This window comes from Podarcis melisellensis (genome assembly GCF_964234715.1).
Source record: "Podarcis melisellensis genome assembly, chromosome: 14".
In the NCBI taxonomy this organism is placed as follows: domain Eukaryota; kingdom Metazoa; phylum Chordata; class Lepidosauria; order Squamata; family Lacertidae; genus Podarcis; species Podarcis melisellensis.
In genome coordinates, this window is record NC_138546.1 from 9950629 (window position 1) to 9977466 (window position 26838).

At 44.5% G+C, this 26838-nt stretch overlaps 2 protein-coding genes across 5 annotated transcripts in view; one reads left to right on the forward strand and one right to left on the reverse strand.

Annotated features, from left to right (window-relative positions):
• On the forward strand, positions 1-26620 carry METTL9 (methyltransferase 9, His-X-His N1(pi)-histidine). Its single transcript, XM_081889300.1, has 5 exons — positions 1-468; positions 4963-5153; positions 9685-9894; positions 12939-13123; positions 25875-26620. Exons 1-5 carry the CDS (start codon positions 106-108, stop codon positions 26078-26080), a joined length of 1155 nt encoding a protein of 384 aa, XP_081745426.1. The 5' UTR covers positions 1-105; the 3' UTR covers positions 26081-26620.
• The window catches only part of IGSF6 (immunoglobulin superfamily member 6), a 41733-nt gene continuing 29037 nt past the window's right edge, over positions 14143-26838 (reverse strand). For 2 of the 4 annotated variants that reach the window (XM_081889385.1, XM_081889384.1), the window contains exons 2-5: positions 22721-22847; positions 21959-22312; positions 20435-20541; positions 17930-18648 (exon numbers count right to left, since the gene is read on the reverse strand). In XM_081889385.1, the coding sequence (XP_081745511.1) occupies positions 18484-18648; positions 20435-20541; positions 21959-22312; positions 22721-22787 (693 nt within the window). In that variant the 5' untranslated portion in view covers positions 22788-22847 and the 3' untranslated portion in view covers positions 17930-18483. Of the gene's footprint in view, positions 16984-17683; positions 17765-17929; positions 18649-20434; positions 20542-21958; positions 22500-22720; positions 24134-26838 lie in introns of those variants that run through there. The other 2 variants (XM_081889386.1, XM_081889387.1) reach the window with 2 other exon arrangements.

A 26838-nucleotide genomic window follows, 5' to 3' on the forward strand; every position in this document is an offset into this window, starting at 1 on the left:
GGCGTTCTCTCGTGCGGGTGGGTTGGGTTGGTTGGTGTCCCCGGCCATCCCGTCCGGCCTGGGCCCTCGTCCCTGGGCTCTCGGGTTCCGGCCTCGCATGTATGCATGTGTGTCTGTAATGTATGTGTGTGCGTGGATGTGCGGGCACTGAATGGGGAGCTCCGCGCTGGCTGCCGCCGCCGCCGCCGCCGTTGCTGCAGCCATGGAGAAAGGAGGCGGTGGTTGCGGGAGGGGGTGATTGAGCGCCCCTTTCTTCCCTCTCCCACCCACCCCCCACAACCCCACCCCACCCTCATGAGACTCTGCCTGGTCTGGCTGGGCTGCTACACCTTGTCTCTGTGGGTGCTGAGGAAGAGGATGTGGTCTGGGCCTGCCAGGTACCTGAGGAGCCCTTTATCCAGGTCTCTCTACATGAATATGATGGGCAGCCACAGCCAGCCAGCCCCGGGCATCAAGGAAAACCACCAGGTATGGACCCACCAGCAGGAGGAGCAGTACTTCTAAGCCCCCCACCCAAAAACCTTTTTGTGAGGGGGGAGGGGCGGCAGGAGGAAGAAGGGGGAGGGGTGTGTTTTGAATGGGCCCCACATCCATCGCCTAACCCGCTCCTCTTACCCCCAAATAGGGAAGGATTTCAGGGTTTGGGGTGTAGGGCAGCTTCTCTTTTATATTCATCTCTCACTTCTTTTGGAAGCGTGTGATTTGAGGTGAGATATGATGTTGTTTGGGGGGGGGGAGAGAAGAAGAATGAAAAGCTCCTTGAGGAGAGTTAACCTCTGCCCCACTGAATACACTCCATTCCCCGCACAACACACACACACACACAAAGAGGATTGGAAGAATCTCTCCATACTTGGCCTAAGAGACAGAGAGAGAATATGGACACATCCGGGTGAGAGATCAGGAGAAAGATTTGTGTGTATTGTGCTTTGTGCATTTAGTCTGTGCACAAAATAAAGGAGGGGAGGAATAAATCTTTTATGGGACATCCTTTGGTTGTCGGGGAGATCAGGAGCTTCCGCTATTTCTGTGGGTAACAAGACTGGCTCCTTTGCCCCCCTTTGAGTGTAGGGCAGGAGACTTCAGAAGAGCACATGCTACTGGGGAAAGGTGGGGATACAGGGGTGGGGGGAGGCGAAGCTGAAAAGTTGCAAGGAGGAGACGAGGATTTACTTGGACGGTGATGGGACAGGGAACAGGAAACTTAACGTAGTATAATTGTTCTCTTCCTTTCTCTGCCTCAAAATGTTCTGAAGTACAATCGGGTGAATTTGTGCTGAATGTGCAAATATAAAACAGCGGGGAGGAAACACAATCTGTGTTCAAAAACAATAGTTCTGGCCATGAGGCAGCTTTGTGGCTTTTGTAAGTATGAGCTAAGCAGGCATGGGGAGTTGCTAGGGAAAACAAGGCACAACCCAATTTTTGTATGCTTGTACCTGTATAGACAAGACTTCTGCAAACACTTAGAGCTGAAAATTCCAGCAGTGCTGATTGCTGTGCTGTTGCAACTTCCGCTCTCTCATCTTTTGATATGTGATAAGGATTCTCCTTTATGTCCATTGACAGTATGGGATGGATAATTTAGCAGTCAATCCCCAAATGCTGCCCTTTATTTAGAACTCACAATAGGACTCCCAAAGTTTGTTTTCTTCTCCCAACTCCAATACATTTGTCATCACTTTGTGTTCTTTTCCTTACCCTTGTGACCTGACGGACTGGAAACTCGTTTGCAAAACCTGTGTGCACCCAACCCATCAATCCAGTTTATTGAACATGACACCTGCCTATCCATATTTCTGTCATTGCTTCCTTCCATCCTGACCATATATTTATTTATAAATATATTTTTAGCCTGACATTCATCACATGATCCCCAGGGCATTTTACGACCCAATTAAAAATACATCAGTTTGAAACAGTTAAGAGCAGAGAAAAACACAGTGCTAAAATTCCATGAAGAGTTTAGTCACAAATTGCATTAGCCAGCCTCCCATAACACCTGGGTAAATAAACTGGCCTTTGCATGGCACTGAAATGCCACAAGATCAGCACTAGACATGCTTCCAGGGGAGAGATGTTCCATGGAGTTCCACCACAGAGAAGGCCTCACTCCATGACAACACCTGTCAGTCTTTCTCCTCTCAGCGTTTTTTCATCTGAACAATCACAGATCTAGCCACCAAAGTTATCTCCCCACCTATACCTGCCTCTCATTCCCACCTCTAATAAGCCCCTCACATTTCCTTCCTTCCCCAAGGACAAATGTTCTGCTTTGAATTGATGCATGTGGCCTCACCCACCTCTTTCCGCTGCTAGCAAAGTGCAGCGCGGTGATACTGAATAATGTTGCAGTTTGACCTCCAAAACAGAAAATGTGAACTTGCATAGTGAGGTTGAAATACTCTGAAATGTATGCAGAGAGAACAGGAGTCAGTGAAGCAACAAGATTAAAGGAGCTCTGGAGTGGTCGTGTGCAACAAGTTAGGTACATGTTTGTAATGTATTATGCATGGCTGGAAAGCTCCCAGGCATGCTTCTGGAAACTTAACACCACCTTCCGAAATCTGCAACATTTTTCCAGTAATGTGGTTGTAGGTAGCTTTGGGCTCTCTGTTGGCATAAATTGATGGCTTCAGGGAAGGAATGCTAGTTTGATATGCTGGCATTCAACCTGGAACACTGCGTACAGACCACTGTGCTTAATATCTTAAAAGCCAACTGGAAAGAATGGATTTGTGTATTAAAATACCCAAACCATTTAAGATTGTTACTTTTAGCTCTATTGGTAGAGTAGGGTAGCAAGATTGAGAGTAGTATAGAGCTCATTTCAAAGCACAAGATTTGAATTGTTTGAGATATAAATATAAATTATGTGTTAATAGTGCCAGTAGGCATTTATATGCATAAGTATTTTCAGGCCTTGAACAGGGAACGGCAAATGCTGGAATGTTGAAGTTTGAGCTGCGAGAGCTTTGTAGATACCACTGTCACACCGGATAGATTTTATTCTGAACACAGTTGATTTTAGGTGAATTTTGCAGTCAAAAGCCAAATAGTTGATTGGGCCAAGAGTGTCTTAAGAGCTGTCTGCTTCTGTACAAGCCTGTCTGACCCTTAGGGGAGGTCCTTCTTTGTGTACTCCCAACTTGAGGCAAGGCAAGTGGTGAGTGAGGATGGGACACTATCTGTTATTGGCACCCCAAATGTAGAATACCGTCCCCAGCTAAGGCCAGTCTCATGATGCCAGTTCCTGTGAGCTGTAGTTCACTGCTTACAGAGTACAATTTTCAGCACCCCTAACTAACTACAGTTCTCCAGATTCTTTGGAGGAAGTCATATATGGTGTGAATATGACCTGAAAGACATTGACACTCAGGGTCATAGCCGGAGGTCCTCATCACCTGATTCTTCTGTTTGCAAAACGTGCTTTTCAACTAAGCTGCCACCCCTCCCCAATCCGGAGACAGTGTTAGAAATTGAGATATGAAAGCTGGGAGCTAAACGGCGCCTTAAACCTAGGTTATGGGTGTAACAATGAAATGTCTAGGTGAGCCTTTTTATAACAAGAATACAAAGCTGAAAATGAATGAACCAAATCTAAAATTTTATGTTCATTTTTCATATGGTCTAGTCCTTCTGCTGCCTATCCCCCTAATATTCTTATGAGGGACTCTTCACCAGTCTCCAGAGAGTGGCTAGAAGTGGGAAGGCAAAAAAAGGTCCCCCTTTCCTTCCACTCTGCAGTTTTAATCTGAAATCTTAGGCACAGTACTGCACCCAGAGCTCAAAAACTGCTCACACTAGTGAAATTCCCTATCGCAAAATGCGCTGAGAACAATGGGAGTTCCGAATACTGTCCAAAGATCGTTCTCCTTTGCTTAAGCCTGGCTTGGCAGTGCCGACTAGGGCTGGGCGATGTTAGATTCTGAACATCATGATCTATCCCCAGCCAGATATCGTGGTTTGGCGATGTTGAAACAAACTGCATTTGGCCCCAGCCAGCTAGACACAGGGTGAAACGGCTGCTGCTCTCACCGCTGGACCTGGGGCCCTTTCACCTCACCCCAGCGCTTCGCAGGCTAGGTCAATGCAGCTGAGCGAGTCCTGACACCTCAGCAACATCGGGCTTCGCTCCGTTGTGGCGTAGAAGAAGTCTTCCCCACCCCATCTGATGGGATGGGGGGGGAGACTTCTTCCAGCCCCCAATCTGAGCGATCTGACACCACAGCAGCATTGGGCTTTTCGCAGCTGGGGCGTAGAAGAAGACTCCCACCCACCCCAGCTGAGCAATCTGATGCTGCTGAGGCCTTGGGGTTGCTCAGACGGGGGTGCAGTTTCACAGAGCCCCCACCCTGCTGCCGGCTTGGGCAAGCTAGCGCAGACTAGGGGCTCTGTTAAATGCTTGGCTGAAGGGAGCAGCAACCGGGTGCCCATCAGTTGAGCAGTTTAAAGATGCGGAAGGGAGGAACAAGCACCTTGCCGATACAGCTTGTTCCTCCCTCTGCGCCATATGAGGGCAGACCGTAACATTGGTTTCACTCAGTGGTACAAATACAAATACTTTAATAAATTAATATGCATGCCCAATAAAAATACAAAATTACCATTTAGAACAACAACAAACCAGTCTTCATTCGTTCAGTTTGCTACCTTTAACTGGATCTTTACAAAAAAAGGCATGACTTAAAAGTGGCAGCCACAACATAAAAGACTCAGTGGTATATTCCTGGTGAAACCGCCTTGCTTCCAAATCCCTCTGCTAGCAGTATCTCCTGGATGAAGCTGTGCTGCTACCAGAGGGACTCAGGAGCGGAGCGGTTTCACCAGTGATATACCGCTGAGTGAAACCAGCATCACTGCCTGCTCCTCATACCGGTCCTGGGCAATAGGTCGATATATCGCCCAGGCCTAGTGCCGACATGTGAATAATGATTCTTGTCCCTTTTCCTCCCCCTGCAGTGGTACGTGTGCAATACAGAGCAGCTGTGTGAATCTCTTCAGCCTATCTTTGTCCAGAGTTACCTTGACCAAGGAACACAGATCTTCTTAAATAACAGTATTGAGAAATCGGGCTGGCTGTTCATACAACTCTATCACTCCTTCGTGTCCTCTGTTTTTAGCCTGTTTATGTCCAGGACGTCTATCAATGGGTAAGTGCCAAGTGGAAAGTGGCGAGGGGGAGGGTGTGTAAGTCTCAAGCTCAAACAGAAACGTCCTTGCTTCTCTTGTGCGGCTTGACTTTTGCACCAGGGAAGTCCACCTCCAGATCCTAGTTAAATGAATTATCTAAGTGTTTTCCTGAGTGGTGTCTTATGAGATGATTCGGGGGCAGCTATGCCACATGATTGCCCTGGTTTTTGGAGGGGAGCAGGAATTGTCGCTTTGGCAGTGCAGCGACAACTTTTCCACGAAGAATGAGCATGCATCTTCTGATGTGTCCATCTCATGCAGTACCCTGCTTCCTGTATCTTGTTTTCAGATGCCTCTTGGGAAGCCCACAAGGAGGACATGAGACCCTCAGAGACTTATATTATGAGAGCATTCCGTCGCCATGGCTAATTGCCATTGACGGCTGGTCCTAACAGCCATCATACCTTGTAGCATTCGGGATAGCTCAGTTAATATTGCCTCCTGGTATCTTGCTCACGACCGAGGCTGTTTTTCAGCCGGAACTCTCCGGAACACAATTATGGAACCTCTCAGTTGGGCGCCATTGCCATTCTAAGAGAGCAAGGGGTGTGTTCGTGGTGGGATCCTGCACCTCTTTTCTGGAAAAATAGCATGATTATGACATTTGCAGCAGGAGCGGCTGGTGAAGAGGGACATTGTCATATACCTGGCCTCCTAGCACTAGTGCTGCTGCAGCTTACCTAGAGGGGGAGAAGCAAAGAGGCAGGAAGGTGGGCTCTGTGTGGATGTACCATTGCGAGTGTTGGATTGCCTCTGCCAGTGCATCCCCCCACCCATCCCCTCACCCCCATCTTTCTGTCCACACTGGTGCCAGGGAAGCCACTTCTGATTTCTACAATTCCCCCATAGGTAGAATCTCTGCATGAAATATTTAAGTGCCTGCTTAAAACATTTTTGTTCAGGCAAGCCTTCCTGGAGATGTAGAACGCTGAAATGTACTTTAATCTCTTTTTGCTTGCTGTTTGATTTTGATTGTTTTAAACAGCACTTTTAATAATTGATCATTTTAATCCTGTTGTTTTTTGTAAACAGCTTAGAGGTGTTGTTGCAGTTGTGAGTGGTATATCAAAGTTGTGAAATAAATTAAATAAAAAATCTCATTCAAGCCGGAGCATTCCAACCGGAGCAGTTCTCTTTGCTTCCAAACTCAAGAGGAGCGTGCTGTAAAGCTTTTGCTCTCAACTTCTATATATCAGTGTGTACAGATGGAAGCAGGGGGAGTGGTATTCGATTAATAATCAAATGGTTCTCCATTCTCTTCAGCCTAGGAAGACTGAAGATAGCCAAGTACAGAATGGAGTTGCTTGTCTTGGAAGGGTCTGTTCAAACTGTTTTTTCACAGGAAACTTGGAGCAGATACTCAGCATGGAGAGAGCTGTCCTTTAGTGTCCTTTGAAAAAACACAACGCCAGTTCATTTCTACACATTAAGGCTACCTCCTCTGCTTTGCCTGAGCTTTGCCTGAGCTAACAGATTGAACTAATATGCAACTGGAGCCTTCAACCAAATTTTTCATTGTAGCAAATTTCCTTAGAAATGAGCCTATAACTAAGCATTCAAGCTGGGTGAAGACTTAAAAGCTGCTTTATTGGGGGGAGGGTCTTCAAATTCAATCAGAACAGTGATGCTGAGGAAGAGACCTACCACTACCCAATCAATATTCTTGAAATTACATGTACACACTAATAATACCTTTATTGTCAATGTACAACCTGTGTACAATGAAATTAACCAAGCCTCCCCCCAAACACTCAATCCCATTGCACTCTGTGTGCTTGTCGCACAACACACCAACCCCGAAAGTCAGTTGCACTATATTATTTTCTGTTCAGCAGCCTAACAGCCCAAGGATAGAAACTGTTTTTTAGCCTGTTGGTACAGCACTGTGGGTTAAACCACAGAGCCTAGGACTTGCCGATCAGAAGGTCGGTGGTTCAAATCCCCGTGATAGGGTGAGCTCCCGTTGCTCGGTCCCTGCTGCTGCCAACCTAGCAGTTTGAAAGCACCTCAAAGTGCAAGTAGATAAATAGGTACCGCTCCAGCGGGAAGGTAAACGGTGTTTCCGTGTGCTGCTCTGGTTCGCCAGAAGCAGCTTAGTCATGCTGGCCACATGACCGGCTGTATGCCGGCTCCCTCGGCCAATAAAGCGAGATGAGCGCTGCAACCCCAGAGTCAGCCACAACTGGACCTAATGGTCAGGGGTCCCTTTACCTTTTACAACTGATTATACTTCTACATCTCCTGCCCAAGGGTAGAAGATTAAAGATTAAAGAGGTGCTGGCCGGGGTGTGAATCGTCCATGAGAATTTTTCTCGCTCTCCTAAGGCAACGATCCCTTGCGATGTCATCTAGCGGGCTCAGGGGACAGCCCATGGTATCATGTGCTGTGTTCCCCACCCTCTGTAAAGACTTTCTGTCTGTGGCTGTCAAGTCAACGTACCACACTGTGATACAATATGAGAGGACACTTTCTATTGTGGTCATCAAGAAGGAGGTCATCAATTGTTGTTTAACATTGTTCTTTTGCAAGACCCTGAGGAAGTGGACTCTCTGTTGGGCCTTCCTAACCACCTGAGTTATATTTGGGGAGATGTGCGTTACACCTGCCAGGGTGGTGTGCCTTGCCTAGCGCCACCTTCCGTAATCTGCTGGCAGACAGCTGCTTGAGAGCTATGCATCCTGCATCCCATTCATAGATGCAACCCTGGCAGTCCTTCCCATGCATTTGCACCCAGCTGCTCAGTTTCCTTTAGTGCCAGGCCCTCCCAAGGACCCAAGGCTTTATGTTTTCCTTTGATGCATGCTTAACTCTACATCCTCTTGAGCTGAGTGAAGGAAATACCACGACTTTTTTTAAAAAACGCACCCTTTTACACGTTATCCTGCTATACAGTTTGATCTGAGCTGCTGTGTTTTCAGTGAGAGAGAGAGAGTGAGGAATTATGTCATGAGCCAATCATATTTCTCAGCTAGACGTTTCCTGTGGGGTGCACAGTCAACTGCAGTGCCTCGCTGTATCCCCTTGTATCCTCGCTGTTTTTGCTCCAGTCCAAAAGGTTTCTGTTGCTTTGAATGCCTTCTTGCGGTGTCTTTAGGAATGATGCCCTTGAGCCAATTTATGTGAGGGATGCTCAGATGTACTGCCAGGGGGCTGGTCTTTGAAAAGTGAATGCCACTTGCTTTCATGTTTTTCTTCCAACGCCCGTTATAAAAATGGCAGTTCCCTCTGGACCATTCCATTCCACGCACATTGGTACGTTTTCACTTTTTCCACTTTTTATCTGCTCTCATTGTCTTCGCCAGCCGTTCTCTCTCCTTCCCATGTCCTCTCTCTTGATCATGATTCTGCTCTTTGCAGCTGGGACTCGCTGGCACAGATCACCTTTTTACCCTTCAGCTTGGGCTCCTTCCTGTGGTTGACCTGACTAATGCATTGCTTCCCCCTTGTGTCTCTTGCTAACCAATTATTTTCTTTCCCCCCTGGATTCTCCCACTCCTTATTCTGTCATTCACTTGCACCTCTGGCACAACTACTGTAATCTTACAATATAGACTTCAAAGTGGGACAAGCAGAGATGCCATTGATACAGTCCACAGAGACCCCAATTGTCCCTGCTGCAGATTCCTTAATGAATGGCTCATTTGCCATTCCACGTTCTTTTCTATCGCACAAGGAAGCTTCGGATACCTACTGCGGTCTTTGCTGCTAGTTTATACCGTTTTAAAATATTAATCTCCTTTCCCACTGCTCTAACGATGTCATCTTCAGCATCTCTTTCAGTCTGTTTCTTCTTCTATTCTTTTACATCTTCCTTGTCACTCTTGTCTTTTTAAAGCTAACCTTTTTTGAGTCCTCTTCTCCTCTAATGACTTTGAATCTAAAGTCAGCATGTAAGGCAGGCAAGTCCAAAGTCCGCCGGTTGGTTTAATCGGGTGCCTGTAGCAGTTTATTTCCTGGGGTAAAATAGTAAAAAAAGCTCAACAGTTTCAATCCTTAAAAAAGGTCAGCAATGAAGTGAACACGCATGTTCACTTCATCAAATCTGCCCCCTTTGAAAAAAGTTTGGATACCCCTGATAAGGCTTCATGGCATTGCAAGTTGGATGTTGAGTAGGTGGAATGTTGTCTCTCTTATTGGGCCAGGGAGCTTGTTGTAAAATGCTGCAATTCTTCATTAGGCAACTTTAAATGCTGGTTAAGGGTCAACCCAGGTCAAGCCCTATCTGCACTATTCATTTAAAGCAGTATCGTACCACTTTAAACAGTCATGGCCTCCCCTAAAGAAACCTAGGAACTGTAGATGTTAACGGTGCTAAGAATGCTTAGGAAAACCCATAGGGACTGAATGTTAAACCACTCTGGAAATGGTTAAAAGGTTCCCCATCGCTATGTCTGCACTGGTTTGAAATTAAAGAAATGTTTTCTCCACTTCCTGAATTTGCCCACTTTGTTCATAAACAAATAAAACCTCGTCGTCTTTTAACATTTCAGGTTACTGGGAAGAGGTTCCATGTTTGTGTTTTCACCTGAACAATTTCAGAGACTGCTTAAAATAAATCCAGACTGGAAATCCCGCCGGCTTCTCGATTTAGGAGCAGGAGATGGAGAAGTCACAAAAGTCATGAGTCCTCACTTTGAAGAAACCTATGCTACCGAGTTGTCTGAAACTATGATTTGGCAGCTTCAGAAGAAGAAATACAGGTATATTGCTTGCTAAGTGGGCTGTGTGCTACGTCAGTGATGCTGCGTTAGCTATCTTCTCCCCCACCCTTGCCATGGTCTATCAAAGCTTACAGGCTGTTACAAGATTTCTATCTGATAACGATAATTATTTCTGCAAATTAGGAGAGATACAATCTGTTTGCTTTTTTAAAAAAAAAATCTCATTAGGATTTACAGTTGTACATTGGAAGTCAAACAGAATCCGTTCTGGAAGTCCGTTTGACTTCCAAAATGTTCGGAAACCAAAACGCGGCTTCTGATTGGCTGCAGGAAGCTCCTGTAGCCAAGCGGAAGCTGCGTCAGATGTTCGACTTCCAAAAATTGTTAGAAAACTGGAACACTCACTTCCGGTTTTTGATCGGGAGTCAAAACATACAAGTTCCAAGGCATTTGGCAACCAAGGTACAACTGTATATCCTACCTTTCTGCAAAATATCCAAGGTGGTTTTTCAGACATGGGGCAGTGGGGTAATGTGTGTGTTTCCCTTGCGCTTGCTGAAAGGAGGAAAGCTAAGCAATAGCCGTGTTGTAGTTGTAGTAAAATGGTAAGGTAGGTAAAGGACCCAGTTAGTCCAGTCAAAGGCAACTATGAGGTGCGGCACTCATCTCACTTTTCAGGCCGAAGGAGCCAGCGTTTGTCCACAGACAGCTTTCCAGGTCATGTGGTCAGCATGACTAAACCGCTTCTGGCGCAATGGAACACTGTGACAGAAACCAGAGCACCCTGAAATGCCATTTACCCTCCCGTCGCAGTGGTACCTTTTTATCTGCTTGCACTGGTATGCTTTCGAACTGCTAGGTTGGCAGAAGCTGGGACAGAGCAATGGGAGCTCACCCCATTGCGGGGATTCGAACTGCCGACCTTTCAATCAGCAAGCCCAGAGGCTTGGTGGTTTAGACCACAACACCACCCTGCTTCCTTTGTAGTTGTAGTAGTGCAGCAGCTGGGACCTTGGTGCCACAAGGCCAGCAGCAATCAAGTCTCTTGAATCACAGGCTGCAGAATCTCCAGCTAAGGAGCCAAACAAGGAACCGGGCCAGCTTTAGGGCTCTAAGCCTGTTGGTGGAGACCAGGAGTCCACTAGGCCTGAGGCTGTCAGACAGGAACCCCCAGAACAACTGTCAGGGCTTGTAGGTCCAGAGCCAGGACCTTCACAGGTATCAGAGCCTGAGAAAACAAAGGCTTCCCACAGTACCTCACCAGTCCATTGGTACAGGGAGCTAACAAGGCAAGAAGCTATGGAGAAGTGCCAGATGATTGGCCCTCTAAGAATCCTAAGGTTTTCCACCAGGGGTGGAGCCTTCAGACGTAGTCTAGTGGCAGAGGCTTAAAGATGTTCTGTCTGCTCTCAGCCTTCATCGGAGCAAGTTGCTCACCTGGAGCTATCTGTGGTTCTGCAGCTCCTGACCTGCCTTGCTGCTTTGAGATCCAGCTTCAAACCACAAGAAGACACAGGGGCTGTTGACTTACTGCAAAGGGGATCTCTAGTGTCCAATTTAGCCTGAATTGCATTTGTGGGTCTCTTAACTTATAACTCTTGAAATGTTTTGTTCCGCCTTCCTTTCTCTCTCCTGCCCCTCTGCCCCCTCCCAGAATTAAATACTGTGCCTGCAGTTGGACAGAAGCTATAGCTTGTGTTTTGCAGGATGACTGTACCATGATGATTTATTTTCTTTTTTAAAATAGCCCATTCTTATTTTTCTGAATGAATATAACGAAAACAATGAACATTTAGGAAGGGTATCTTCAGCTGTTTCAGACCCAGGATCTGCTTTTAACCCAAGCAAGCATTTGGAGGCCCATTTCTTAAACCTTTACCATATATTTGCATTGTAGTAGTGCTCCTGCTGTGACCCACTTTGGATCAGGCCAAAACCCACCAGGGCAGGCATGGCCAAACTTGGCCCTCCAGATGTTTTGGAACTACAACTCCCATCATCCCTAGCTAATGGGACCAGTGGTCAGGGATGATGGGAATTGTAGTCCCAAAACATCTGGAAGGCCAAGTTTGGCCATGCCTGCACTAGGGGGTTCCGACCCACCAGTTGAAGACCAGTGGTTTAGAGCACATTAGAAGTATGGCCATCAGAATGCATCAAGCAGGTTTCCTTTCAGATACTTTGGACTAGGGGTCAGCAAACTTTTGCAGCAGGGGCTGGTCCACTATCCCTCAGACCTTGTGGGGGGCCAGACTATATTTCTTTTTTTTGGGGGGGGGAATGAACAAATTCCTATGCCCCACAAATAACCCAAATTATCTGAAGGACTCCAGATTGGGTAATGCTGATTAACAAGTGCAAAGACCTGTTTGGCTTAAGTGAGTTTCTGGCAAAAAGATGCTTGTGACTCTGGGAAGTTGTAAGCCATAGTCCCTTTTCTTTACAAATGAGAGAAATTCAGCTCATTTTGATTGTCCCCTGACGAAGGCTTCTATTATGCGTCAGCTTTTCCAGCCCCATTATTTGCCAAGTTCTGCTGTATCAGCTGTGGCTGGTATAACCTCTTAAAGTTTTCTAGTGTCTGGCGATTTCAAGACAAGCTGCAGCTAACAGAGCTAATACAAGCCCTTTGTATAAAATTGTCATTTTAGAGTTATTGCAAACAGATAATAATGCTAACACTGGCTCTGATGGAATTATTCATTGTATTACATCTGCGATCGTGACAGACACTCTAGGCTGCAACCATTCTGCAAACTGACAAGTTCCTCTGCGGAGAATATAAAGGTCCTGTCTGTTTATTCCCTCTTCAGCATGTACCCAGCAAATTGCCGTTTGTGTGATGAAATCTTATTGGAGTAAGACGTACAATGTTGATTTGCAGATCTCCCACTGCAAAATAGATGCTAACGCTATAAAGCCCACACTCCTTTTGCAGAATCATCTGCATGGTGGCCTAGACTTAATGAGCAGAGGTTAACCCATTATTTGCTTACTTTGCCTCACATCGTTGTAGGCAGAAAGAGAACAATCTCTCCTTGTCTGGTTGTAACCCTCAACACTTGCCCCTCCTACCTATACAGAGTGCTCGGCATCAACGAATGGCAGAGCACAGGGTTCCAGTACGATGTCATCAGCTGCTTGAATCTGCTCGATCGCTGTGATCAGCCATTGACTGTATTAAAAGATATTAGAAGTGTACTGGAGCCTACGAGAGGCAGAGTCATCCTGGCATTGGTTCTGCCCTTTCATCCATATGTGGAGAATGGTAAGTGTTTAACAGCTGATTAATGGGGGTTGGGAGGGAAGGAAAGGGGGACTTCCTCACTCCTGCAATTGCATGAGAATCTGTTCTGCAGGGCTTTCCCAAGAGCTGTTTGCAATTGCAGACAGCCTGCCTAGAATCCATGGGCGCTTTATGTCTTGATTGGAGTGGCATGGCTGGCCTCGCTTCCACGGCTGCTCCCACGCTGCTCTGAAATGTTTAACATGTACACCAACAAGTGCAGCCAAACCACATTCCCAGAGCTGTATGGAAGCAACAATGGCTCCACGTATGTAAAGTGCCTCTTAGGAGGACTTATTTAGAGGCTTCAGCCAGTCATAGCCTGTAGTCAGAATAGAAGGCTGGACCAAGTTAATTTTTTAAGGAGGAATACCTGGTTGAGGTTATGTCTCCACACCCAAAGGACTCTGGTTGCAGTTGCAAAGGAACTACTCCACCCATGCTCCAAGTTGACTTTTATAATAGATCATTTTTTCCAATACTCTCTCTTTCGCTGTGGTTTGTGTTTGTTTGTGTGTGTGTGTGGTTCTGAGTTTTTGTTTTGTCTTGTTCTGAGTGTTTTTTAAAAAAGTTTATTTAGTCTTAACTAAGTACAAAAACTCACACCTCCAGCATTTTGTTCAATAATGCCCACTATAGAAAGCAAATTTAAAACAACCAAAGGAAGGAAACTAACCTTACAGCCTGTTTGTCATGCACAAAAGCTACAAAGACAAATCTTAATTTGTAGGGAGTCTATTCTTCTGTGGAAATAGATACCCAAACCTCAGCATCGTGCCCATGACAAATTGCAAGAAAGTACTTTGAATACATTCAAATTTTGGCAGTCATGTTTTGCTGTGGGTGGGGGGAGTTAACATGCAAGAAAAAGAGAGATGAGGTAATGAGAAAAGACTTGTTCTGGCTTTGAAATCCAGTCATTTGTCTTTACAAGTTCAGTTTCTGCATTACCTTCTATTCCCACCCTTTGTTCATCCACTCATGAAAAGTGGGAAAAGCTTATAAATCATCATTTGTGTCAGTTGTGAGGAAGAGGTAGTTCCAAACTGGTTTGCAAGAAAAGCACAAACCAAAGTTTCCTGGTTCGGACAAAATGCCAAACTATAGTTTGCAACAAACCAGGATCTGTGGTTGGGAGCTGATGGTGAATGGCAGGGGACAGGGCACAGTCCAGAGACTCCTTTCTGCACACTATCGTTTGGGATTCCATTTGAACCACCGCAACAGATCTCTTCACTTTTGTACTGTTTTGAACTACATATGTACAAAAGTAGAAACATTTCACTTCCCATTAATTTTGATAAAATGTCATGTTGACAAAGAACTTTTTTTTTTGTCTTGCTTGAGCACTACTGAGGAGTGCAGACAATTGTTGTTAGTATTTATATCCCATCTTTCTCGCAAATTAGGATTCTGGGTGGCTTACAGCATTTAAAACGGCATTATAAAATACAAAGCGATAAAAACAAACTAGTTAAAAACAATAATTAAAATACAGCAGAACACATTCAAAACCAAAAATTAAAACCTACTTTGCTCTGACCGCAGCCCAGTGTCTGCACCTCCGTTTTCAAAGGCCTAGGAAGGCTTTAGCCTGCCGGTGGAAGGATAACAAAAAGGGAGCCAGTCTTAACGTCTCTTGGGAGGAAATCACACAATGTGGGAGCAGCCACAGAAAAGGCGCTCTCCTGTGTCACCACCAACTGTGTCACTGATGTCAATGGGACAGAGAGAAGGTGCTCACCTGAGGATGTTAGCACCCGGGCAGGATCATGTAGGGAATTACGATATTTCCTGTAATCAGGGCTCAAGCATATAGGGCTTTATAGGATATAGCCAGCACTTTGAACTGTACCCAGAAACAAACCGGTAGCCCTTGAAGTTGTTTTAATGATGGAGTAACATAATAATAATAATAATGCTCTCTGCTACTGGTACCAGTCAGCAGTTTGGCCCAGAATTCTGAACCAGCTAAAACTTCCAAATACAGTGGTACCTCAGGTTAAGAACTTAATTCGTTCTGGAGGTCTGTTCTTAACCTGAAACTGTTCTTAACCGGAGGTACCACTTTAGCTAATGGGGCCTCCCGCCACCGCACGATTTCTGTTCTCATCCTGAAGCAAAGTTCTTAACCTGAGGTACCATTTCTGGGTTAGCGGAGTCTGTAACCTGAAGCATGTGTAACCTGAAGTGTCTGTAACCCGAGGTACCACTGTACTTCTCAAAGGCAGCCACACATAGATCACATTACAGTAGTCCAACTGGGGCGCATCTAAGTCATGCATCACAGTGGCCAGATCCAATAAGGAACAGGTGCAGTTGGTGCCTGAGTTGTAATTGTGTAAATGCCCTCCTGGTCACTGCAGACCCATGTTCGGGGCAGAATCCCAGGGGTACAGTTGTATGCCTGGAGATGCTTCTTAACCTCAGGTGCATTGCCAGTTTTGAGGGGACCTTGGGCAAGGTGCCCTTGCAGGGGGAAGACAACACCGCCCTGGTTGCTCTTCTCCTTTCCTGCCTTGCCCTGGCTGCTTCCCTACTTCCTTCCCACAAAGCCCTTCCCTGGTTGCTCTGCCACTTCCTGCTTTCTCCTCTACTGCTCCCTGCTCTGTAGGTTTAAGAGGCAGCAGCAGGAAGTGGTCTCTTAAAGGGAGGAGGAGAAGAAGGAAGCAGAACTGGGGAAATTAAGATGTTTGGTGCAGCTTGAACCTCAGCAGGTCCTTTCCGGCATAGCAAACCCACTCAGCTATTTAAAGGGGATACTTCAGCAACTGTCATCAGCCCCAGTATGTGCCCTGGACTGGTTGTCACACCATTCTCCACCATGGACCAGTGCTGCTTTTTCTGGTCCATTTAGTGGGAGCCCCCATAATGTAGCATGCAAGACCTAGGCCCCAGAATCTGTGCTTAAGCTGGCCTGAGTTGTGAAATGGTCGTCGTCCTTGCCTTTTCCATATCTTACTTTGCAATTCTACAGTTCTGTTTCTCTCTCTCTCTCTGGGCTTGTAACTTCTCAGGATTTCCAGGGTGTTGCTGTTTCTCTCCCACACCTTTATGTCCAGGATCCTGTTTGGTAACTGTACAATAAAACTTAACGCAACTTCCTGGCAAGGCAGCCAAGCACACACTGGCATTTGTTTCCTCGTGGTTCAAAGACCAGTATTTACTTTCAGATCAGGATGCTAGATATGCGGGTCTATGAAGTGCAAGATGGGCTTGCCTTTTGAAGAGGCACAGGCAGCTCTAAAACTAAGCAAAGAAGGGTGAGGGTGGGCGAGAGAATGTGGGGAAGATGGAAATCAATGAAGGGAAAAGGAAGGAACACCACTAAAAACTCAAGGACATTTCTGATTAAATAGGTTGTATTTCCTTGTTAGCCCCTGCTCAAAGTAAAGCCACTGAAATTAATTCCAGTTCTAGGCAGCTCCTGGCAAATGTGTAAACGCTACATTTTCATTTAACATTCTGGGTTAACTATATTTCAGAAAGTAAAAACCAAGACACCCTGAAAGTTGTTGAGCTTTTCTTTTCTTTTTTTTACAAAAACACCAAGAAAAAGTGATTTTTCAATTGACTCGCCTAAGATCCAGGACAAAGCGCTGCCATTCAAAAATTTCCCCCGGATGTCAGTTCCGCCTTTGAGATCCCAGTGATGTACGGGAAAATCCAGACATATGGCAGCCCTAGCTTGGTATGACACAATAGGAGCTTTTTGCTATATGAAGCTCACTTTTTCCCCTTCGGATGTTTAATGTGTGAATCACGTTTCCAGTTCTACCGAACCCATGAAAGTGCATCTGCTATGATAATTCATCCATTTTGTGGCTTTTATCCAAATGTCCCTGCAAGAAAAGAAAAGAAAAGAAGCATGTTCAGTAGTTTGCTAGTGTGCAACAAAACCCAAAAATACTTGATCTCAAAGAGTTATGTTCACTGCAATGGTGCACTTCTCTGTCTCTGGTTGTTTTTTAAAAATACCACATATACATAGCTGTCCATATACCAGCAGAAGAAAACACCTGAATCATAAGCTTCCCAAACAACTGCAAATTCTCCGAGAGCTTACTCAGTGAAGGGATCTCTATACCATACTGGCATCCATTGGCAAGCTCAAAAAGATCAGCTTTCTATGAAATATTATTCTGTCCGGAATCTTTATGTGTAAGACTGGGTTGTTTGTTTTTTAAGCCTACTTTCTGTAGCTTGTTTTTCATTGTGACATTCCCATTTATACAAGATACATTTTTGTGCAAGCTGCAGGAAGAATCATGCCATTCTCAAAACAGCTATGCCACCTTCTCCAGGTTGAAATGGATAAGGAAGGACGGGTGCCAAGTCACAGCACAGACAAGACAATAATAATTCTTTTTGCATTCATTGCTAAACTTAGAATACTGGAGCAACATTGGCATAGCAGCACAGCTTATAACCCGGCCTCTTTGCTGCCACCCAATTGGTTCCTTTCCCCTTCTGTTACCGATGCGCTGCGGTTGCCCGTATGAACACAGTTCCTGCCCCCTTTCAATGCTCCTGGCTACTTACATGCCTCCGCTGCCTATTGTGCTTCTTTTTGCCAAACTCCTTTGCGATCGCTCGACAAACGGCTACTTTGCTTCCCCCACCCTGGAAATTTAAAAGAGACTTTGAACACTTGTCCTCACCTAGCAGTGTGGGGCACATTGGTGTGTTGTTGTTTTTAAAACAGAAACTGAGAAAATGACCCCTTCTGACACTGCCGATGCGACAGGAAACACGGCTGTTGCTAACAGTTGTGGGGTGGGGTTCCCTGAATACTGACCACGCCTGATAGGACCGATAAGAGTTGGAGTCCAGCAGCATTCAAATCAACCACAGTTTCCCCACCTCTGTTCCAGATTGGCAGCAGTCGTAGTCTGGCTCCATTTCCCCAGCTGGAGAAATTCAGTCAGGAGATGAGGCTGCGCACATCTGTTTTCAGACGTCATGTGCAGCAGCAGCGGTTCCCTGCAGGCTTTGGATTAACTCGCCATAGATAACCAAACTGCTGTGTAGCCTACAAACTTTGTGATCTTCCAGCTGCTAAGTGTGTATAAGATCGCAGGGTTTTTTTAGGCTTGCCACATGCAGATTTGAAATGCAACAGGCTGGACATGCAGCCAAGTGTTGCCATGTGGAAGGCTCCTATTCAGGGTTCCAGCCAGCCATGTCTTCTTTCAGGATAATCCCTCTCCCCCCAGTTTTCAAAGGGGGTTTCTCTCTCAAGGGTGGCTACTGAGCATGCTTAGGCCTCACTGAGTAGCTTGGAAGGGTGCCTTTCTTAAGAACTGGAGTTTTAACTAAAGTTTTTTGTCCCTCTGTAAACCTCAGGGTTTCCCCAAGCTTGCTGATACCTCCCTCCTTTGTGTGGGTAGTTCCTTTTCCTGCTCATATAAAGATTCACCTTTGGAGAATGCATTAGCTACCTTGTGTACAGGATTGCAAACACTTACGCAAACATTGACATTCCTCTCTGTTTTCTTGAGTTTAGGCTGTGGAAACAAAGGTGAACAATGCATTTTAGCAAAGGGGATTGGTACATCTCTCTCTCTCTCTTTTTTTTTTTAAGCAAACATTACAGAGATTGGGGATGATGTGGTAATGGGTATTTTTGCTGTTGCATTCAAGGAACCATAATGATGGGAGCCACCTGTCACATGGAGAAGTAAAATGTTTGGGAGGTTAAATGGAAGAGCGGGTCATGTGGGGTGAAAAATGGAGATAGCAGAAGCCCTGTGCACAGGGTAGAGTGTGGGATTTAAACTGTGGCATTGCAGGTTCAAATCACTGCATGGGCAGGAAGCTCTCTGAGTAATTTGGGCAAACTGCATGCTCTGTTAACCTAATCCACCTCTCGAAGTGATGATTGCGAAGATAAAGGTCACATCCATGCTATTAAAAACACATGGCTTCCTGCAAAGAATCCTGGGAACTGTAGTTTACCCCTCACAAAGCTACAAATGCACCCTTAACAAACTGCGTATGGTGTGGATGTAACTGCAGTGTACTCGGGGGTGGGTGGGGAATATAACCCACCCTGAGTTCTTTAGTGGATACAAGGGTATTGCATAAAATTTATTGATTGATTGGATTATTAATAATATTTACGGTATATCCTGCCTTTTCAAAAGTGGCAAACAAACACTGAATACATCAGTGTGCCAACACATTTTAAAACTGCCCCCCAAAAATCATCTACAGTGGTACCTCAGGTTACATATGCTTCAGGTTACATTCGCTTCAGGTTACAGACTCCCCTAATCCAGAAACAGTACCTCGGGTTAAGAACTTTGCTTTAGGATGAGAACAGAAAATGTGCGGCAGCAGCGGGAGGCCCCATTAGCTTAAGTGGTGCTTCAGGTTAAGAATAGTTTCAGGTTAAGAACGGACCTCTGGAACAAATTAAGTACATAACCAGAGGTACCACTGTACAAATGAAATAAGCATAGTACCATAAAAAAATTCTAGCACTAAATGATGTATGCAAGCAGCAGAAAACATCCAGTTAAAAGTGGCCAACTGCTAGACCAAAAGCCAGGCCCCAAAAAAGAGGGTTTTGTCATCTAGACAGAATGCCATCAAAGAGGGGGCAATGCAGACCTTCCAAGAGAGAAAATTCCAGTGCTTGGGTGCAGCCACTAAAAAGGCCCCCCTCTTGTGTCCCTACTAAACTGGACAGGAGAAAGAGAAGAGGTTCACCTGATACAAGTTCGTATTGGAGCAGGTATCCCTTGAGGTACCCTGGTCCTCAGCTGTTTAATGCTTTGAAGGCTGAGGCGAGCACTTTGAATTGGGGTTGGAAGTGAACCAGTAAGTCAACAAGTTGTTGTAACAAGAGAGTCACATGCTCCCTATAACCTGCTCCACTCAGCAGAACCACCGAAAATTCAGGCCAGCTGCAGTTTCCATAACTTTGCAAGGCAGCCTTACGTAAGGACTATTGAAATAGTCCAAATCAGAAGATTCACCAATTGTATGATTCAGCTTAAGGCAGCTTCCTATGTATATTCCCAGTTTTGGGGTGTTTTGTTTTTTAAGAAGTGGATGTGGCTGACATCATATCTAGCTAGGCACCAACCGAATTTGCAGAAGTGGCGAGGGTGTCATAATCACATGCCCTCTTTTTTCTTTTATAAAAAAACATTTTCACAGCATGCAAATAGACTTGCAAGCCAAGGCTGGTCTTGGGTTTCCTTCATTGAAAGAACTGTAAAGCTACTAGGACCTGGTATGGGAGAGAGATTGAGAGAGAGCAGACACAGAGAGAGTCGAACATACCTTAGTGAATAACTTATAAACTGCCAGCAAGGCAAGAAGGTAGAGGAACAACACAATTGAGATGGCCAGCATGCTGTACTCAACTCCTCGGCTGTATGTTCCACTCTCTTTTTTTAAAATAAGAACAACAAAAAGAATATCGTTAGTTTGGTTTCAGTTTGCATTATTGGCATAGTATGAATGATGATTTTCTCGCGCTTTTTAATGATTTTATTAATCAAAAGGAACACGTAACAATCAGCTGAGAACTAGAAACAGTGATAACGCAGCATAAAATAAGGAAACCATCGGCTCTTCTATGTAAGGAAGGGGATAGGAAGGAGAGAAAAAGTAGGTGTGGAGGAAGAAAAGGGAGAATCTAGACCTGGGTGGCAGGAGGTCGCCATGTAATCCATTAAAGACCCAAAGGCACAACAGGTTGTGCAAGTTGTATATAGAGACTTATGTAGATGTCACAAAGAGTTCCATATAAAGTTATATTTTGCAGGTACAATGTTCAAATGGGAACGATTCATATATGTCCTAAAAGTCCACGAAAGAGCTGCAGAGTCCCCAGGTTCTACGTTTCTAGTTTCTTGTTCTGATTCCACCTTGAGGAGTCTAGACCATCAGAGCATAAGAAGAGCCTGCTGGGCCACTTCAGATGTAACGGTTCCAGCTTTATATGCCGTTTTATATGCCGTCAGTTCTCCAAGCTCCTCCCCTTACTCCTTCCCTGAAACACCAGCTTCAGCACTTCAGTCAGGTTCAAAGCAAATCACCATTTCCCATTACACTCAAACCTTGCTGCTTAGGGCTGGTTTCCTAACCAGGATCTTAAACTAAGATCAAACCGTGGTTTTAGAAACCTGGTTATCAAACAGACATTAGAACACACTTTTCTGTTTCTAAGATAGCAAGACACTCTTCAAATTGGGCTGAAGCACCAAAACAAGGGAAAGACACGCAGGACTAAAGCCCGTTCCCAGCTTCGTAAACCGTAGTTTGTCACTTAAACTATGGTTTAAGAACAAACTTAGTTGGTCTCTAAGGAGCTACTGGACAATTTTTGTACATAGTTTATCATGTGTGATAAGGTTGCCACGTGTGAATCAACCAAATGAGTTAGAGAGAGTTAGGTTTGTATCTCTCTGGTTCTAATTAGTTTGAATATATGAAAATTCATATGCAGAGCCAGAGCATTAGTCCATCAAACCTTGGGAGTGTCTAACCTGCCTGTCTACCCTGCCTTAGCAATTTTGCTTTACAGTTTATTAAAATAGTATTCATAGGGAGCAGTCTTTGACCTGCAAGTGAGATATAAACAGTGCTTTTTTTTCCTGGGGGGACGCAAGGGTACGCATACCCCTAAACATTTTGTCAATCTAAGTCTGGCCTCATTGAGGGGCAGGATTCCAATATGCGTAGGAAAATGAGAGTACCCCTAAACATTTTTTTTAGAGAGAGAAAAAAAAGCACTGGATATAAATCTCCTTAAAATAATAGAGAACCCTTCCCCCTCAAAAAAATAAAGTAGCAACCAACCTCTTATCACTAACACTGTTCCGCTTCCAGTTTGCTTGGAGGTGGAGGAATTTGAACTTGAAATTGCTACCCCACAAACATAAATTGCGCTATCTTCTTCATTGATTTCGTTGATTCCAAGCTGAGCCTGGTTCTTAGATGTTAAGTGAGACGCTTTGAACTTGGTGCTGTTTATGCAGTTGGGGGTGCACAAGGCTTCGTGGGTATGCGCAAGATATCGAAACCACAGAATGGTCGGAGTGGATGTGGGGCATCCCTGAGCAGAAAAAGTACACGGTATAGCAATATGTTTTGATGCAGGGTAGCCTTCCATGAGTGGAGGTTGAGACACTGTCACTTTGCAAAAGTTGGCACCTATTGAGGAGGATTAAAGATACCCTGATGAGAAAGTCAATCGAAAAAGGGTGAGGAGTCGGTTCTCTGCATATTACAGTCTAGGAGCTTGCTGTTACCTGTTAATTGCACAGTTTCCACAAGCCGTTTGAAGGCTCCAGTCATCACCTCCACTGGTGTGACTTACAACCCAATCCTGTGCATTATTCTGCAGAGATAGAGGAAAATTAGCTTCCCCCTGCCCCCGCTATTTTTTTGGCCATTTGCCTCACCCCACCCCTGCCCGAGTTTTTCTCAAATAAATCTGCTCCTGATGCTTTCTGCAAGAGCTGTTATTTTTAAAGCTTAATGACAACAGAAAGGATAGAGAGAGAGAGAGAGAGAGAGAGAGAGAGAGAGAGAGAGAGAGAGAGAGAGAGAATTCCTTACCTGCATAATATGTCACCCAGGTAAATTGCAGCCCCAGAATCAGAACCCATTGCTTGAACGTTGCCATTTTGCCTGCAAAGTTTCCTCTGAAAGGGTTTCAGCTCAAGAAAGTGGAACTGAGGGGAGCCTGAAGTGGAAACGGAATGGGAAGCCCTTGTCAGTTACAGTTCTTCATATTGCACAACTGAGGAAGTTCCTAGCTCTGTATTTACATGATGTAAAATAAAGCACAGGGTGTCTCTCTGTGCAACTGTTTTCGGCTTATTTGCTGGGTGCTGTTTAGTAGCTACCCCTCAGGAACCTTTAAAAAAGGAGGGGAAAGAATTCTTTAACTAAAGTAAAAAAGTAAAAGTAAAGGACCCCTGGACGGTTAAGTCCAGTCAAAGGCAGCTATGGGGTTGCGGTGCTCATCTTGCTTGCAGGCCGAGGGAGCCGGCATTTGTCCGCAGACAGCTTTCCGGGTCATGTGGCCAGCAGGACTAAACCGCTTCTGGCACAACGGAACAAACACCGTGATGGAAACCAGAGTGCGCAGAAATGCAGTTTACTTTCCCACCGCAGCGGTACCTATTTATCTACTTGCACTGGCGTGCTTTTGAACTGCTAGGTTGGCAGGAACTGGGACAGAGCAACGGGAGCTCATGTCTTCATAAGGATTCGAACCGCTGACCTTCCGATCGGCAAGCCCAAGAGGCTCAGTGCTTTAGACCATAGCGCCATCCGTGTCCCAAATTATCCTTTCTTGAAAACAGCAGATTCCTATTGGTTCAAGCAAATGGGAAAGACACTCACAGAGTTGACAGATTATAATCATCATGTTTTCTTATCCCATCTTTCCTTCAAGGGGTGTGCACAGTTCCAACTACACCTTGGTTTCTCTTGGCCTTCACAGGAAGCCCATCCAGGGCCCCAGTGGTGCAAGGCTGTACAGTACTATGGAGAGGGCCGTGTGAGCAACAGAGTTTAGGGTCACATCCACACCAGGCATCGAAAACACATGGTGTCCCCCCCCCCCCGTTTTTCCTCTCCGTCTCTCATAGCACTAGAATCTGAGAACATCCAGCAAAGCTGAATGTTGGAAGAAAGTGCATGGTTAAGATGGAATTTGCAGTGGTGGTTGCCAAGCTGCATGGCTTTTAAAAAACGGATTAGACAATCCTACTCTTATCAGTACCAAAGCCGATTTTCATTTTGAGCTGGGAAAGAGGAGTACGTGGTTCACACCCGCTCCTCTCTGCGATGACCCTATTAGGTAGGTAAAGAGGCTGTGACTGTCCCAAGGTCATTCAGTGAGCTCTATGACGGAGTGGGGATTTGAACCCTGATCTCCTAGGTTCTAGTCTGACACTAACCGCTACACCATACTGGCTTCCTAGAGTTCTTCTGCTATGGGGCAGCTATATAAATTAAGCAGGTAAAATATATGTGGGAAGCAATATGTCTCTTAGAGAAGGATCTGAAATACTTAAGGCCCCCAACCTATTAGTTATAATTGTGGGTAGCCATCTGAGTTTATTTTGATTTTAAGCTGTATTTCAGTTGATTGCTGAATTTATATTTTAATGTATTATATATTTTTTATGTTAGCTGCCCTGAGCCTGGTTGTGGCTGGGGAAGGCTGGATATAAATAAAAATTATTATTATTATTATTATTATTATTATTATTATTATTATTATTACTACTACTACTACTACTACTACTACTACTACTTAAAGCTTGAATTTGTTTTATTCTGGATTATTTTCTTTGATGTCTTAATGTTTTGAGATTTTTTTCTTTAAAATATAAAGTGGTATAGAAATGAGATTAATCATGATCATCACTATATTAAAAAAAGGCACCTAGACATCCCATTGTGGCAACCATAACCTAGGTTTAAGGAGTCATTTGGCAATTAGCTTATCTTTCTGAGTTTCTAACACTTGAGTTTCTTCAGGCTGCAAAAGTTTTACCGCCCCTGTCTTAAGTCTTCACATGGTGGCTCATATGGTCCCCGCACTTCCTTTCTCTTGAAGTTTGGGAATGAGGTGGCTCTCGCCTAAACTGCTTTGCCACTTCCCTCACAGAAACCACACTGTGTGGTGATGAAAGAGCACTTTGAACATTGGCAATACCGGAGCAAATTAGACTGAGGCAGGCAATAGTTTACAAGAGCCTTGAAAGTGGTTTGAGAGAGGTATTGCTTCCCACGGTTTATGTACTCATTTTGTCCCACAATTTGAAAATAAACGTTTTTAATTTACATATATATTTAAATGCAGAAGCACATGCATAAAAGGAAATAGATCCAAGCATTGGGGAATACCTCTCCTACCTATTGTTACAAGAAAGTAGAATAATTTGGAAGAAACCAAATGGTTAAAATTATCTGGTACTTATTACAATAACCACTAAAATAAAGGAGCAGTATATATTTTTTCTTTTAATTTTTTTAATTGATTTTCATTATAGACAAAATGAAGTGCTCATGAAATCAAACAAAACCACACCAAACACCCAACAACACCACCCCTCAGTTACATTCATTAAAGAAATATGGAGAATAGTGATAATAAGATTTCAGGGAGACACACTGTTTAATTAATCTGTTTTGCAGTATTGGGATAAAGAAAGACACAGGCAAGTGCATAAATAGTAAAAAGGGGGGGGGACCTCATCATGAGTTTCAAACTGAGGCAGATTGCAGTGGGGAATTAATATCATTATCTTTAAGGAATTTGTAAATTGGAAAGGCAAACCAGGTTTTAATAAATTTATCTGTTTTGGAAATTCCATCAAGTACTCTTAAGTTTGTGCACAGGTTTTTCCATATACCCATCAATGTTTCAGTGAGGGGAATTTGCATTTCTTGACCTAATAGGGAAAGGAGGTTTCTTTCTCTTGTTCCCGGTTTTTAGAAGATGGATTAATATTATTCTCTTTCACCTTTGGATGCTGTCTAGCTGCTTGGGAAGAGCTTGCTCTGGGCTTTATGGCTCTTGGCTGCTCATAGGATTTGTCCCATTATTGTCCTTGATTCGTTGTTGTAATTTCTGCCTTTCCTAATGGATTCACAGCCTGCCTTGTTCGAGTCATTAGGCCAAAGAGCAGGATAAGTGAAACAGATTTAAATAAAGATAAATAACTAACGCGAACCCCATGTGCTTTTTCAGTAGGTGGCAAGTGGGATAAACCTTCCGAAGTTTTGGAAATCAAAGGACAGACGTGGGAGGAACAGGTGAACAGCTTGCCAGAGGTTTTCAGGAAAGCTGGCTTTGCCATAGAGGCGTTCACCAGACTGCCATACTTATGTGAAGGTGACATGTATAATGACTACTACGTCTTAGATGATGCTGTCTTCGTCCTCAAACCAGTGTAAATGTGTCTTCTGAGTCAAACCCAAGAAGCAGTCTGTGAATGAAGCATTTTGATTTTGGGGTTTTTTCTCGGTTTTTATTAATTGCAGGATGGGAGGAAAAACTGTTGTGGTTATCCATTCTAAATCGACATCATGTATGAAGTCTAAAGGTCAAAATACTAATTTCTTTGTAGTATGTTTTGGAAGGGGGGAAAAAGGAACTCTTTCTTTAAAAAAAAAAAGACAGAACTCTTCTGTTGATGATTTCTTAACCCCCATGATGCACCTGCAATCCAACAATAAATCGAAGATATTTTTATACCTAACTATGGATAAGGATCATGATCCAGCCATAGCCAGGAAGCTACATAAACTGATCCAGTGCAGCTGGTTTTTCAAGGACATGCGAGAATACTGGCAATAAAGCTGTCCGTCCAGTATAAAAACTGGATTGATTATCAAGTGTTGGGATGGATTTTCTTCCATGTTGATGAAGTTATTTTATCTGTTGGTCTTCAGCACATGTTTTTAATCATGCTAATAAAACTTTTTTTGAGATGACTCATGTATCCAATCTTCATTTATGCAAACGGAGTCTTGTTTAGCCTTAGATAACTTGTGTGTGTCCATGTAAACAGAGGAAGTTGCCTTGTGGTCCATATCATTCAGCACTGTAAACCCTTAACTTGCAACAACCTGGGATGGAGTCTTTCCCAGCTGCCTACAATCCTTTAACACAGGTGGGGGACCTGTGGCCCTCCTGGTGCTGTTGGACTCCA